Source organism: Mastigoproctus giganteus, chromosome 8, assembly GCF_048544385.1.
Source record: "Mastigoproctus giganteus isolate SK-2022 chromosome 8, ASM4854438v1, whole genome shotgun sequence".
NCBI lineage: Eukaryota > Metazoa > Arthropoda > Arachnida > Uropygi > Thelyphonidae > Mastigoproctus > Mastigoproctus giganteus.
The window spans coordinates 43,592,283-43,605,119 of record NC_143582.1 but is presented as its reverse complement, the minus strand read 5'-3'; the positions used below and the strand labels follow the sequence as shown (position 1 = coordinate 43,605,119).

The 12,837-nt window shown below is 35.5% G+C and overlaps 1 protein-coding gene across 1 annotated transcript in view; it reads left to right on the top strand.

Annotated features, from left to right (window-relative positions):
- LOC150081495 (uncharacterized) overlaps positions 1-9,794 on the top strand; it is a 74,158-nt gene extending 64,364 nt beyond the window's left edge. Inside the window, exon 4 of the mRNA XM_090379330.1 lies at positions 9,188-9,794. Coding sequence (XP_090235456.1) covers positions 9,188-9,364 — 177 coding nt within the window. The 3' untranslated portion in view covers positions 9,365-9,794. The remainder of the gene's footprint in view (positions 1-9,187) is intronic.
- Positions 9,795-12,837: the final 3,043 nt, after the last annotated feature.

The following is a 12,837-nucleotide window of genomic DNA, read 5'->3' as shown; positions in this document are numbered from 1 at the left end:
TTTTTTTCCGTAAGTGATTATAAATCCTGAATTTATCTCTTTTTTTTTTTTTTTTTTTTTTTTCACTTCCACAAAATCACAAAAATTTCCGGAATCAGATGTAGCACATACAGAGATAATGCAGTATTTTCTTTAATAAAATTTTTATTATAAACAAAGAATGCAGGTTGACCAGAGGATATTATCCGTGTCGGGAATACCCTTAATCTTCTGACTGGCTATATAGTGTGACATTTGATTAGTGTGACTTCTCGGTAAGTGGGAGAGGTGACTGCATATGTGGGTAAGTGGGAGAGGTGACTGCATAGGTTTTACGGGCACCACTTACATTGCGGAGCAGTAATCCCTTTAACCCTTAATTTGTACTTTCTAAAGGCCAGAGGTGGGAACAATGCATACAATGTTATGTCTCTTGTAATCCATTCATTGAATGGAAATTTTCTTCATTCTGCGGAACCTATTTTAAAGTAATTACCAAACGGAATTCAAAAAAACTGTTTTAAAGAAGTTCGTTAAACAGAGGTCTGACTGTAATTAAATCGAAAATGAAGCAATATTAAAATACATAACTGGTTGAATGTACCCTTAATTCTGCGCCTGGGGCTGGAGCCCCGCTCGCCCCACCATTCCAGCTCTGTATCACCTGATAATTTATATGCATCCCATGCACTTTTAATCTCTGCCACATCTCTTTAAGTAGTTCATCTGACATCCATTTAACTCTAAGCCTTGAACAGTATTTCTTAGTTGGTATGAAAAGCTTAGTAGCCTCTTTGATTACTTTCCTTAATGCTTATACAGTAATACCCCAAAGTTACGCGATAGGTGGGTCCGACGAAAATCGCTTAAGTCAGGGTACAACTTTGCATATAAATACATATAAATTTTGTTTAATTGGGACCAAGGACTAACAAAAACACAAGTTTAGAAGAAAAATATTTAATAAAATTGCAGTTCTTTATACATATTAATACAAAATATGTATTAAAAAAATAAATGAGTTACGTAAAAAAGTTATTTTGATGTCGATGGCTTCATAAAATCTAACAAATTTGTCTGACGACACAGCGCCTTCTTTTTTTCACGCAGAATTTCTTCATAGCAAGCTAATAATTTTTTAATTCCTTGCTTTGTAGCTATAACGCATTCTTCGTTGGAGTCTACGTGTTCTAAAATTTTAAAGTCCTTTTCAATTGAGCTGAGACCTTCTGTCAAGCTTGCAATTGTCATATGCTTTTCTGAGGAAACTGGGTCTGAAGTGTCGGATACTTCAGTGACGTTTTGCTCACCCATCTCCATGAGCTCATTCATTGTCAGCTCCTGACTATGTGAATCCAACAGCTCGTTGACATCATCACCATTGACTTCCAAATCTAATTTCCTGGCAAGATTAACAACTTCTTCTGTCACATGAGCGATATGATCAGTTTCTGGCGTTGTTTTCCTCTCGTCTTTGAAAAAAATGGACAAAGTTACTTCCAGACACCATTCAATGTTTTTTTGTGAATTTCATCCCAAGATTCTTCGATGATTCTTACGGCATCTAAAACATTGAATTGTTTCCAAAACTCTTTAACAAATATCTCACTATTTTGTCTCATAGCTTCATTCAGATGTGCAAACGAACGCCTCGTGTAGTAAACCTTGAATGTTTTGATGACTCCCTGGTCCATCAGTTGAAGCAGGCTGGTTGTGTTTGGAGGCAAAAACACAACTTTCACATGTGAGTCAAAATTAATTAGGGTGGCAGGAGGGTGACCGGGTGCATTGTCAATAAGAAGCATCACTTTAAATGAAATCTGTTTAGACTTGCAATAACGTTCAACTTCGGGTATGAAGTGGTGACCAAACCAGTCCTCAAAAATGGAAGCTATCACCCAAGCTTTATGATTTGACTTCCAAATCACTTGTAAGCTAATTTTAGATATACACCAAACGAAAAAATCAAGAACTGCGTAACTCCGAGTTCGGGTAAGTCGGGGTATTACTTTATTTCCATTTAGAATTTGCTGTTGGTAACATCATCAGTTGGTCCCATTGCATAGATTTTAAAAACTGCCAGAAAGTACTATAGTCATCCTTGCAAAAGCCTTTCTCTTTACCCTTGACAGGAGTTATGTCTTTGGTACACTGTGATCTGAAGGTAAAAATCTTCAGATTCTTTATGCATGTAGAATCACTGTTGATAACCAAACTAAGAGTATTGCCTCTCCAATGTGCTGTTATAGAAATCAGTCATCCAAGAAATCTACAAAAGTCTTGCTAGTGTGTGAGTGACCAACCCACAAATTCCAGTCAATGTCTGGAAAGTTAAAATCCCCCATTATAAAACTTTTCTGATTTACTGGACCATTAAATTTCTCCATATAGCTGTTTGGTATACTCATCAGAGTCATTAGGCATATAACACACTCCTACTCTCAGTTTTGTTTTCCCAGTGCTCATATTACACCAAACTGACTCAAAATTGCACTGGTCACCCATGTCATCTGGATGCACTGCATTAGATTTAATATGCTCCTCCTGCCCTGTTCTTCCTGTATACATTAGACTGCCTATATTCAAATTCAGCATCACTTACGTCTAAGTGACACCATGTCTCTGCTATCCCCACAATGTCTGCATTTAGTGACTTCTCAAATGCCACTTCTCAGCTCAACTGCCTAATACAGTCGAATCCGGTTATTTGGACACATTGGGACTAGTACATTTTGGCCCGATTAAGCGGCTGCTCCAATTATGCGAAGTTTCACGTAAATAGTTAAAAATACAATGGACCCCTGCTTTACAATTGGTTCACTGTACAATCAAATCACATTTCGATGGACTCACCATAGTAAAGACCGTTCAATATACAATGTGTAGTATATCCACAGGAGGAATATATCCACAGGCTATAAAAGTAAAGATATATTAAGCACAAATTTACCCTTTTATTTCCTTACCAATTAAAAAATTAAATGATACATGAAAATCAGAGTAATTAATACGTACTCTAATATGTACATACTGGCTAGTTGACATTTCTGTTCACTGATATTTGTGGGTGGGGGTTAAAATTTAAAACAGTAAAAAGAAAGCGATCAATAACACAGCGCACACAAAATTGCAAGTGAGAACGAAGTAACAAGTTACAAAGCTTTGAAAATAGGAATGAAGATTCTGAAAATTAATTTTTTTATATGTGATGGAAGATTTCGTGGAAGTGTAAACACATTTCACCATAATAATTACAGTTGTCGGTATTATTGCAAATTCAATAAGGTCAAGTTTACTATCCATTTATGATAGATGCACTAACAGAAAAACCCAATAAACAGGTGACTACTAATTGTTTTTATTGTTGTGACCTCCAGAAATCCGACCGAACTACGTCGGAAACAATCGTAGGGTAATCTCCAGTGCTGCTCTCCTTGCCCCGATTAAGCGAAGTAAACCCTGGCTGTTTCTCAATTGGTTTCTGTTCTTTAAGATTTGTCCCAAATAAACGGCTGCCCCAATTAACCGGTAGCCCAAATAACTAGAATCCACTGCATATGATGAAAGCCAGGAATTGAGTGACTCTGTGAGGCTTGAGGAGAATTTTTTTTTCAGCACAGTGTGCTATAATTTGTTTGTTTGTTTTGCAACGATGGAAGCACTTTAACAAGAAGTGGAAGAGTATTTCTTAGGTCGGGGTTATTGAAGATGCCTAAGTGAGTCAGGGAATATGCTAATTCAGGTGGTTAGGGTGTATCGTTGGGATGGTGCAAATTAGTGACACTGGCTGAAATTACACTTCCACCCTCCCTGTGAATACTTGTTTGTGACTTGATAGAAACATTGAAATAGGTGTAAAAACTACGTCACATAACACTAGGTGAAATATGTTTGAGGAACTTTAAAGGAGGCATTAGGGTCATGAAAAATTCAATTTGCAAGATTTAATTTGCCCATATAGTATTGCGAGGAGTACTGCAAATAAATGAAATAATTGAATGGCTTTTGCAAAATAGGAAATGAAGCATTTCCTATTTTCATAATGGTGAGTATAACGTGTTTGGGGGTGATACAAAGGGTTGGAAGGAGGAGGTGGGGTTCATGCTTCTTAGCGAAAACTGAAAGTGATCATACTGGACTTAGAGTCGGATGAAGTTCAATCAGATGCTGTGTGGTGCAAGACCAAATGATTCTCAGAAGTATTGCAAAAATTTCCACAGGCAAATTCCATAGGGGAGCAAAGTGATGACCCCATTGCTCTTCTCTGCATTCAACAACTTCAACCTGTCTTTCATGGAGGAATAAGTTGAACAAGACATAATTGAAGTTGTTGAGTGCAGAGAGGAGCAATGAGATTAGTGAGGGGAATGGCTTGAATACAGGTCTGGAGGTCTCACTTTAGGAAGGATGTAGAGTTTCTGGAATGGGTACAGAGAAGGGCAACATAATTGATGAGGAGCAGGGCCTTGAGAGGAATTTTGTAAGGGGTACAAAGTTTATTTCGGACCCCCTTCCATTCTCCATCCTGTTTTTATACACTGTGGTTTTATGCCATGAGCTGTAGCCTATGATGCTAAAAAGGTATGGAAGATGAGAGAGGGGTGGAATGGAGAGTTCTGTTGATTTTCTGCATTTGAGGCCTTATGCTCCTATACTCCCTCCATGATAAATATAAATAAAATAAAAGATCAAAGAGAAGAAAGCACATTTGATTTGACCATCTTTGTTTATACTACAATACAGGTAAGGAGAAAGAATTCACATTGAAACATCATTTTATATTGCAATGCAGATCGGATCATCACAAGACATAATTATTAGTATAAAAAAAAAAAAAAAAAAGGTAGATAGGCTAAGTATTTACTTTAATTAAAAAAAAGAGCTTTCCTGGCCTTTTTCCTGAAAATTTTCAAATCACAGTATGAAAATTAATTGTTCTGGCAATGTTTGATTCAATACTTAGCCTGGCCAAATCCACAAGACATTCCTGAGACATTGTAGATCTTAAATAATTCTTAATCAGTTTGAGTTTGCAAAATAACCTCTCTGCTGAAGCTACTGTTGCTGGAATTGTTAATAGTATTCTTAAGCTAACACAAACATTTGGAAACAGATCACCAAGTCTGTAATCTGTTAACAAGTTCAACAGATCTAATGGCTTTAACTGTGCATTTACAAAATTTGCTTTATGTACAGAAGTAAATGTTGCATTTCTTTTCCAAAATCATCACCATTAAGGTCAGCAGAATATTGCTCTGATAAAGCTTTTCTCTCCACATCACTTCAGACAGATATTGCCACAAGAAATCAAATTTTTCTGCCAACTGCTTAACAGTGTTGAAGCTGACAATTAATCCTGCTATAACATTGTCTACCAAAATGTAAAACACACACTTTCTGAAGTAGGCCTCTTCTAGCATATCATCTGTGTCATTCATTTCCTCCAAGTTAGCATCAGGTGTGCTGTCATCGTGCGGCCTTGCCCTCTTGTGCCTAACACCCCTACATCTATGGGAGAGTTTTATTTCTATCTTTAGGTTTGACGCAACCAATTTGGCTTCATTCCATATGCATTTCGAGTTGTTTTGAAGTTTTGTCAGATCTGTGAGGGGAGCTTCTATGTTTGCTACTTCAGCATCCAGTGTGACATCTCTAGCTTGGATGACCTTGTTGCAAATATCTATGCCAGCTAATATTTTTGTACCACACAGCTGACATTAACACACAGGCAAAAGATGTCATATATAATAAAACTCCATGGACTTCGTTTCTTGTTTTGGCTGTCAACTTTAGTTCTAGGAGGTCTTCCAGTGCTAATTTAATGTCAGGAAAGTAAGCTGCAAAATGATTTACACATTGAACACAATATGACCATCTTGTTTCAGACATATCATGAAGAGAACAACCAATACAGTTTTGTAGTACTTCCCACTGCTTAGGACTGGAACTGAACAGGTGGTACACAGTTTGACCAAAAAAAGGTTATTGCTTCAGGTATGCATTCAACAGCATCCTTTCCACATGAGTTGAGTGTGCAACAACTGCAAAGTGAAAAAATTGCTGTTAAGAATTGTTCTTGTATTTTTGCTTGTGCACCATAGTTATTATAGAGGAATAGCATGTTCTGAGCAATTTCTTCCTCTCTTTTGTTGCTACAGTCTGCAAACTTGAGAAATCTTTCTTGAATCTCACTCATACTGCGTTTCTTTTAAAAGTACGAATCTCAAAAGAAATGTTTGTTCAATATGGGAGGAATCTGGTGTGGCAAATATTATTACTGCAAAATACTTTGCAGATTGCCTCTCCAGCAAAATGTGTTGTTTCACAAGATTCGAGCATTCTGCAATAAATTCATTTTGTGAGTCAGGGGACAGATAATGAACTTGAAGCTGCTCACTCCTTTTCTGTGACTCCTCTACACTTAGCACACGTTCCTGAAGGGTGGGGTTCCACCTGGCAGTTCAATGAGTCCCAAAAAGTGTCCATTGTTTGAATCACCAATTCAATGGGGCGAACCAGTAAATGCCAGGCCACATTCTCCCAAGAAGAGTACAACATCGACGATGTGCTTTAAACAATTGTACCATTTCATAGCTTCAGTTTTGATTGACACTTCTAAGTTAGTGTCAACTCCTGTCCCAGACAGCAGGTGCCTTTCTAGTTCTCATCAAGCTAGGTAGCATTCTCTATGATTATTGCCTTTTTTCATGTTTTGGAATCCTGTAGGAAAGTTTCCGCCACTTCCCATTAGAATCCCAGCCTTCAGCAGATACCAGTGCAGAATATTGACTTGAGACTATTGACTGTCTTGTGCCAAAATAATCAACATGGAAAGCAATATAATGCTTGTTTCTGTTGGCTCTAGACAACCGGTCTCTTACATGTCGTTCTCCATTGGTGCTTTTTATACGGTCTATACAACTAATCCGTCAGATTAGTTGTATAGACCGTATAAAAAGTATAGGACGCTTTGAAGTATAAATGCTTCTTAAAAACAGGTGAAAGGGATAAAAAATGATAGCATTTTTTAACACTTTAACAAAAGTTTCTTTATGAAAGAAAAATCCCTTATCTTTACCCATGACAGTAATATTTTTAAGTAACTCCCACATCAATATGTTATAATCACTGCCACTGAATATTCAGGTTCTTTACCTGAATATTCTTAATGCATGAAAAGTCACTGCTCAGAATCAGATTGAGAATATTGCTTTCTCTCAATTCTCTCTAACATTCTAATATAGAAAACAGTTATCCAGTAATTACACAAAAGTCTTCCTGCTATATGAGTGACCAACCAATAAGTTCCAGTCAATATCTGGAAAGTTAAAATCTCTCATTATAAGACATTCTGATTTTCTGGCCCACTCTGTCATTCTGTGTAATTGTTCACTATACTCATCACAGTCATTAGGCCCATAATTGAACAATTAAACTTTACACTAGCCGGTATTCAAATAAACAAATTCCAATCCTGCAACTAAAACACTTTATTTACAATAAAATAAAATAAAATACGAGCGTATAAAATGAAATTGAATGAAATAAAATAAAATATATAGTAGTCTAAAACTGATGTGATTTAATTTACAATAAAATATAAAATATATAAAAATATAATGATAAAAACAGTTAATAAAATACCGTAACAACTGTAGCTTTCGGAGATAGCGATCTCCTTTCTCAACAGCATATTTCTGCTGTGTGGCACATCCTTAAATAGCAGATCCACGGTACTCGTCACATGGTTCCTCAGGAGTAAGGCTGGAATTTCCCATTTATGCACCGGAACCGGAAATGACTTGGGAGCGTGCTAGCTGAAACCGTTCATCTCGCCCAAGAACCACGGTTTCAAAAAGGGGGTGTAAGCGTACACCCTTGTCTCTATTAATGGAATTGCTAGCTGTCCCAATACGTAAACTCTCAAGCCATTTACGGTCTCAGAACCCCTGTGCATGATCCGTGATGACAGCATCCTCCGAGGAGATTTGATGTTGCTTCTCCCAGAAATGTTCTGCCACGGCAGACTTCCCATAGTTTGCGGACTTTATTGCATTCATATGCTTCCCCAGACGGTCTTTCAGTTGTCGCCCCGTCTCACCTACATAACACAGCCCACAGTCCGGGCATTTAATTTCGTATACCACCCCACTGTTGGCTTCTTTCGTTATGGGGTCTTTGACACAAGATATCACTGTGTACAACCTTTGTCCTGGGAGTTGCACACAGCTTTTCTGGCATCCCCTAATTATTCGTGCATTGTGGTGGGTGTGAGCGTACAAGGATGTACTCCCCCCCCTTTGAAACCGTGGTTCTTGGGCGAGATGAATGGTTTCAGCTAGCGCGCTTCCAAGCCATTTCCAGTGCATAAATGGGAAATTCCAGCCTTACTCCTGAGGAACCATGTGACGAGTACAGTGGATCTGCTATTTAAGGATGTGCCACACAGCAGAAATATGCTGTTGAGAAAGGAGATCGCTATCTCCGAAAGCTACAGTTGTTAAGGTATTTTATTAACTGTTTTTATCATTATATTTTTATATATTTTATGTTTTATTGTAAATTAAATCACATCAGTTTTAGGCTGCTATATATTTTATTTTATTTTATTGTAAATAAAGTGTTTTAGTTGCAGGATTGGAATTTGTTTATTTGAATACCGGCTGGTGTAAAGTTTAATTGTTCAATATGAATTCCCAGCCTTGTAGGCCTATTTAGAGATATTAGGCCCATAACACACTCCTACTCATATTTTTGCTTTCCCAGTGTTTGTCACATCAATCTGACTTAACATTGCACTGGCCATCTATGTCAACTAAATATACTTCCTTAGATCTTATGTGCTCCTTAACTAAGAGCATAACATCCTCCCTTTCTGTGTGGGCTTTGGTTCACAGCACATTAGCTTGACCTTTGAAGTGAAAGTGCTGTTAGTGCATGTGAATTCTTATTAGTTTGACTCAGTAATGTGTTTTTAACAAGTTTATAAATGAAACGGTAAGTTAGTGCATAAAATACTTTTTTCATTCAAGACCATGCGATTTTGTGGTTCTGCTTATATTCGGGCATTATCATTGCAATTTGTTATTATTGCTTTAGTATTGTACAATATTAGTTTCAATAGGTAGAATGTTTCTAATTTAAAAAATTTTAATGTTATTCTAGTAGTTATTATTAAAGTAAATAAATCATTTGATTTACCTTGCAGGTTCTTGCAAAGCCACCATCTCAAACATTAATTAACACAGCTCTGGTTCTCTGTGGAATGCCAATAAATGTCATTGTAAGGATAATGACATTATGGAATGTTTTTTGTGAACTTGGCAGAGACTTTGCCACATACTTTTTTTGTTTAGTTGTATTTTATGTTTTCAGTGAAGGCTGAGATGAAAATATAAAGAAACTTGAAAATGGCATCCATTTAATTCTTAAGGGAAGGATATAATTTTGCCCTTGTTGGAATATGGTAATGATGCCTTGATTACAATTGTTTTTGTGAATGTATGTAGCAGCTATCTCACAAGTAAGATAGCTTTAATTTCTGGGTGCTGTTATTATTGAAATATTTATTTTTTGTTATTTTGATTATAATTAACAGAATTGTTTTGTGCCTTTTACTTTAATGATGATGCATTTGAACTTCTCTTTATGTATATGCAATGTGTCATTCTGTTTATAAGCTCTATTTGTAAAATGTAACCACCTTCCCCCCCCCCCCTTTAAAATTTCATTTGTATCTGCTATGCTTGATATGTTATACAGAAACATGTGAAAACCAGTAATCTGAAATTTTAAAAAATATATATATAAAATGATTGGCATAAATTAAAATAATCAAGTAACTTTTACTTGCTTAAGAATTATTCTTACTCAAGAATTATTTATTGACCTAAGGACACTTCTGTAATAAGAATGAGAGTAACTTTTAATCTTGCTCCAGGAAATGGATCTTTGATCTTCTGGAAGTATGTTTATTTTTACTACTGTTAATCGTAAAGGAAACTTGTACTCTATTTTATCATGCACATTTTAAAACAACTTTTGGTTAGTAGTACCCCTAATCATTCTTTTATTAATATAAGAGTTCAAAAAATGTTATAGTTTTATTAACAATGCTAAAATACTAATTTTCTTTTTAACTTATTTTTATATACTGAATAAGCTAAAATGAAACATGATGGGCTCAAAATTGAAAACGTTAGCTTGTACAGCAGGTATTCATTTCATGTGAATATCAACTGCACAAGGATCATCAAAGTAAACTCAGGAAATATTTTTGTAATTAAGATTGCCCCTGGAAGATAGTAGATTTTCTTTATTGAAAACACATTCCTCCTTCCTTCAAATAAAGCTACTGCTACTTCATTTCCACTGTAATTTGTCAGATTTGTCCTTGAACACCTTTCTCCACAATACTATGGATAAATAATTTAGTTATTTCATTCCTTGTTTAATATTGTTAAAATTATTTGTCATGGAATCTTACTAAGAAGTATCACATCATACATAACACTCCATAACTGATGTCACCATTCCTTTTAAAAAAGGTTAAACATGTCTATAATAATTAATTGAACATAATCAGTGTTGAATGGCTGAAATATTATTTCAAGTAGTCACTTGTTTTGACCATTTTATGAATAAAAATTAAAAATATAAATGCTTTGGTAATGTGGAGAAATACCAAAATCCCACACTCACAACCCATTTCTTGTATTACTTTTGCAAGTAGCCTGTTGCCACTGTAAAAATTGACATTTAATAAATTGACATTTTGTGATATTCTATTGTGTATAGTGGTCCGATTATTATATCTTGAATATCTTTCCACTTCTCTTAGCTTGAGTTTTTTTGTTTTTTTTTTCTTTTTAAGTCCCAGAAGAAGAGTATGCTCAAAAACATATTCAAAAGCTCTTCCAAATAAATAAAATTCTCTTTAACATACTCTCTACAGCTGCTTTCACCAGAGGATTTACAATGTCATTGTAAATCCTCTGATGGTATAGTGAACACTGTCGCTCCTTTGGAGAGGTCTGGGTTGAATCTTTTCAGAGACTAGAGGAAGTTTGAAGGTTTTCAACCAGCACAGTTGTTAACCAGTTTCAGGCAGTTATTCCCACTTGTTTATAGTTTGCACAAAATTTAAATTAGCCCATAAACACATACTTGTACAGACACAGTAGAACTTCGATTGTCCATCACCCTATTTACTGTCACTTAAACCCACTACGCCGTAACACATTGTGATATTGGCGCCATGTGTCACTCACAGCCTTTGTTTACAACTCACTGTAACCTGTTGTTTCATATTTTAATAATTTTTATTTATTTACCCACTGAAATGACAGAGCGAGTAGCGTTGGGATTATCACATTCAACAGCATTGCAGTGCTGGAATGACACCATAAAAACTGCATTAGCATGCAGTTACAAAAAGAGGAAAGTGCTACAAGTATAGCATCTGTTTATGGAATAGGAGGAACAACAGTAAATGATATCAAGCGTGATGCAGACAAAATTGCAAACCACTGACGATAATGCCAGCAGTAGTTATAAATTGCCTTTGGTTGTTATAGGAAAACCAAAATAAGCCTAGATCATTTAAAAATATTAATTTAAATGCTATGCCAGTTAAATATTTCTCACAAAACAACAGGCAGATAAGCCAAGATATATTTCATGATTGGTTTCATAAGATATTTGTACTATGTGTTGTAAGATCACATTTGGCATCAAAAGGTTTACCACAAGATGCAATGCTACTGATGGACAATGATTTAAAAAATGGAGACTTTATTTTCTTTCCACTTGCAACACCATCTTATCTTATTGGATGAATAGGTGCATCTATGGGATGCACCTACTCATCCCATACATGTATATGTGATTTAAAAAGCAATGATGGCAGAATATCATGCCACTTTCTGCCAGCAAACAAGACATCTCTCATTCAACTGATGGGCATGATTGAAAGTACAAAACATTATCGCAAAATGTTCATTCAAAAACTTGTTTCTCCAGAAAATAAATTAGCTGTGATAGTTTTGGAAAATCTACACTATAAAAGATGCAATTTTCAATGTCACTGATGTCTGGAATGATGTTCCAGTTCAAACAATACAAAGAAGCTGGAATAAGTTGTGGCCAGGAATATATTCAACTGATGCAGAAACCATTCCAAAAGAAACTGAAATCTTGCAGTTATGTTTGAATGTTCCTAGTTTTAAAAATATTTCGATGGAGGAAGTAAATGATTGGCTGGATATAGACAAAATGGATGTCGGATGCAAAATTTTAGATGACGATGAAATTGTGCAAAGAGTGATGCCAATTTCGGATGATTCTGAAACTGAAGCAAAAGCTGCTGCTGATGGAACAAACATAATTAGTAATTAGCAACTATGTTGTCAAAGTGCATTGCGTGGTTCGAGGTACAAGAAGAAGCAGATACTACTCAAGTGTTACTTTTGCACAAAATTCATAACATTGCCTCCCGAAAGGCACGAGGAGTAATGAAACAAAAGAAAATTGACTTAACTTTTTAAAAAAGAAATTTAATTATGTAATATTGTTTTCTTTTAAATATTTTTATTGTATTACTAGACCAATGTAAGCCAAATATTAAAAATAGGTATGCATGTAGATATCTGTACTATGATTTTTTTTATGACCTGGTAAAAAATTAATAATAATTAAAGTTTAATAAAAACTTCATTAGGTTATGTATTATGTAATAAAATATACAATTTAGCTGACCCAGTCTATTGTATGTATAATGTTTTTAATGTACACTAGGGGGCTTTGCTCACCCACCCCCAGCACACGCTTTTCTACATAAAATGTAGAGGCATATGGAGT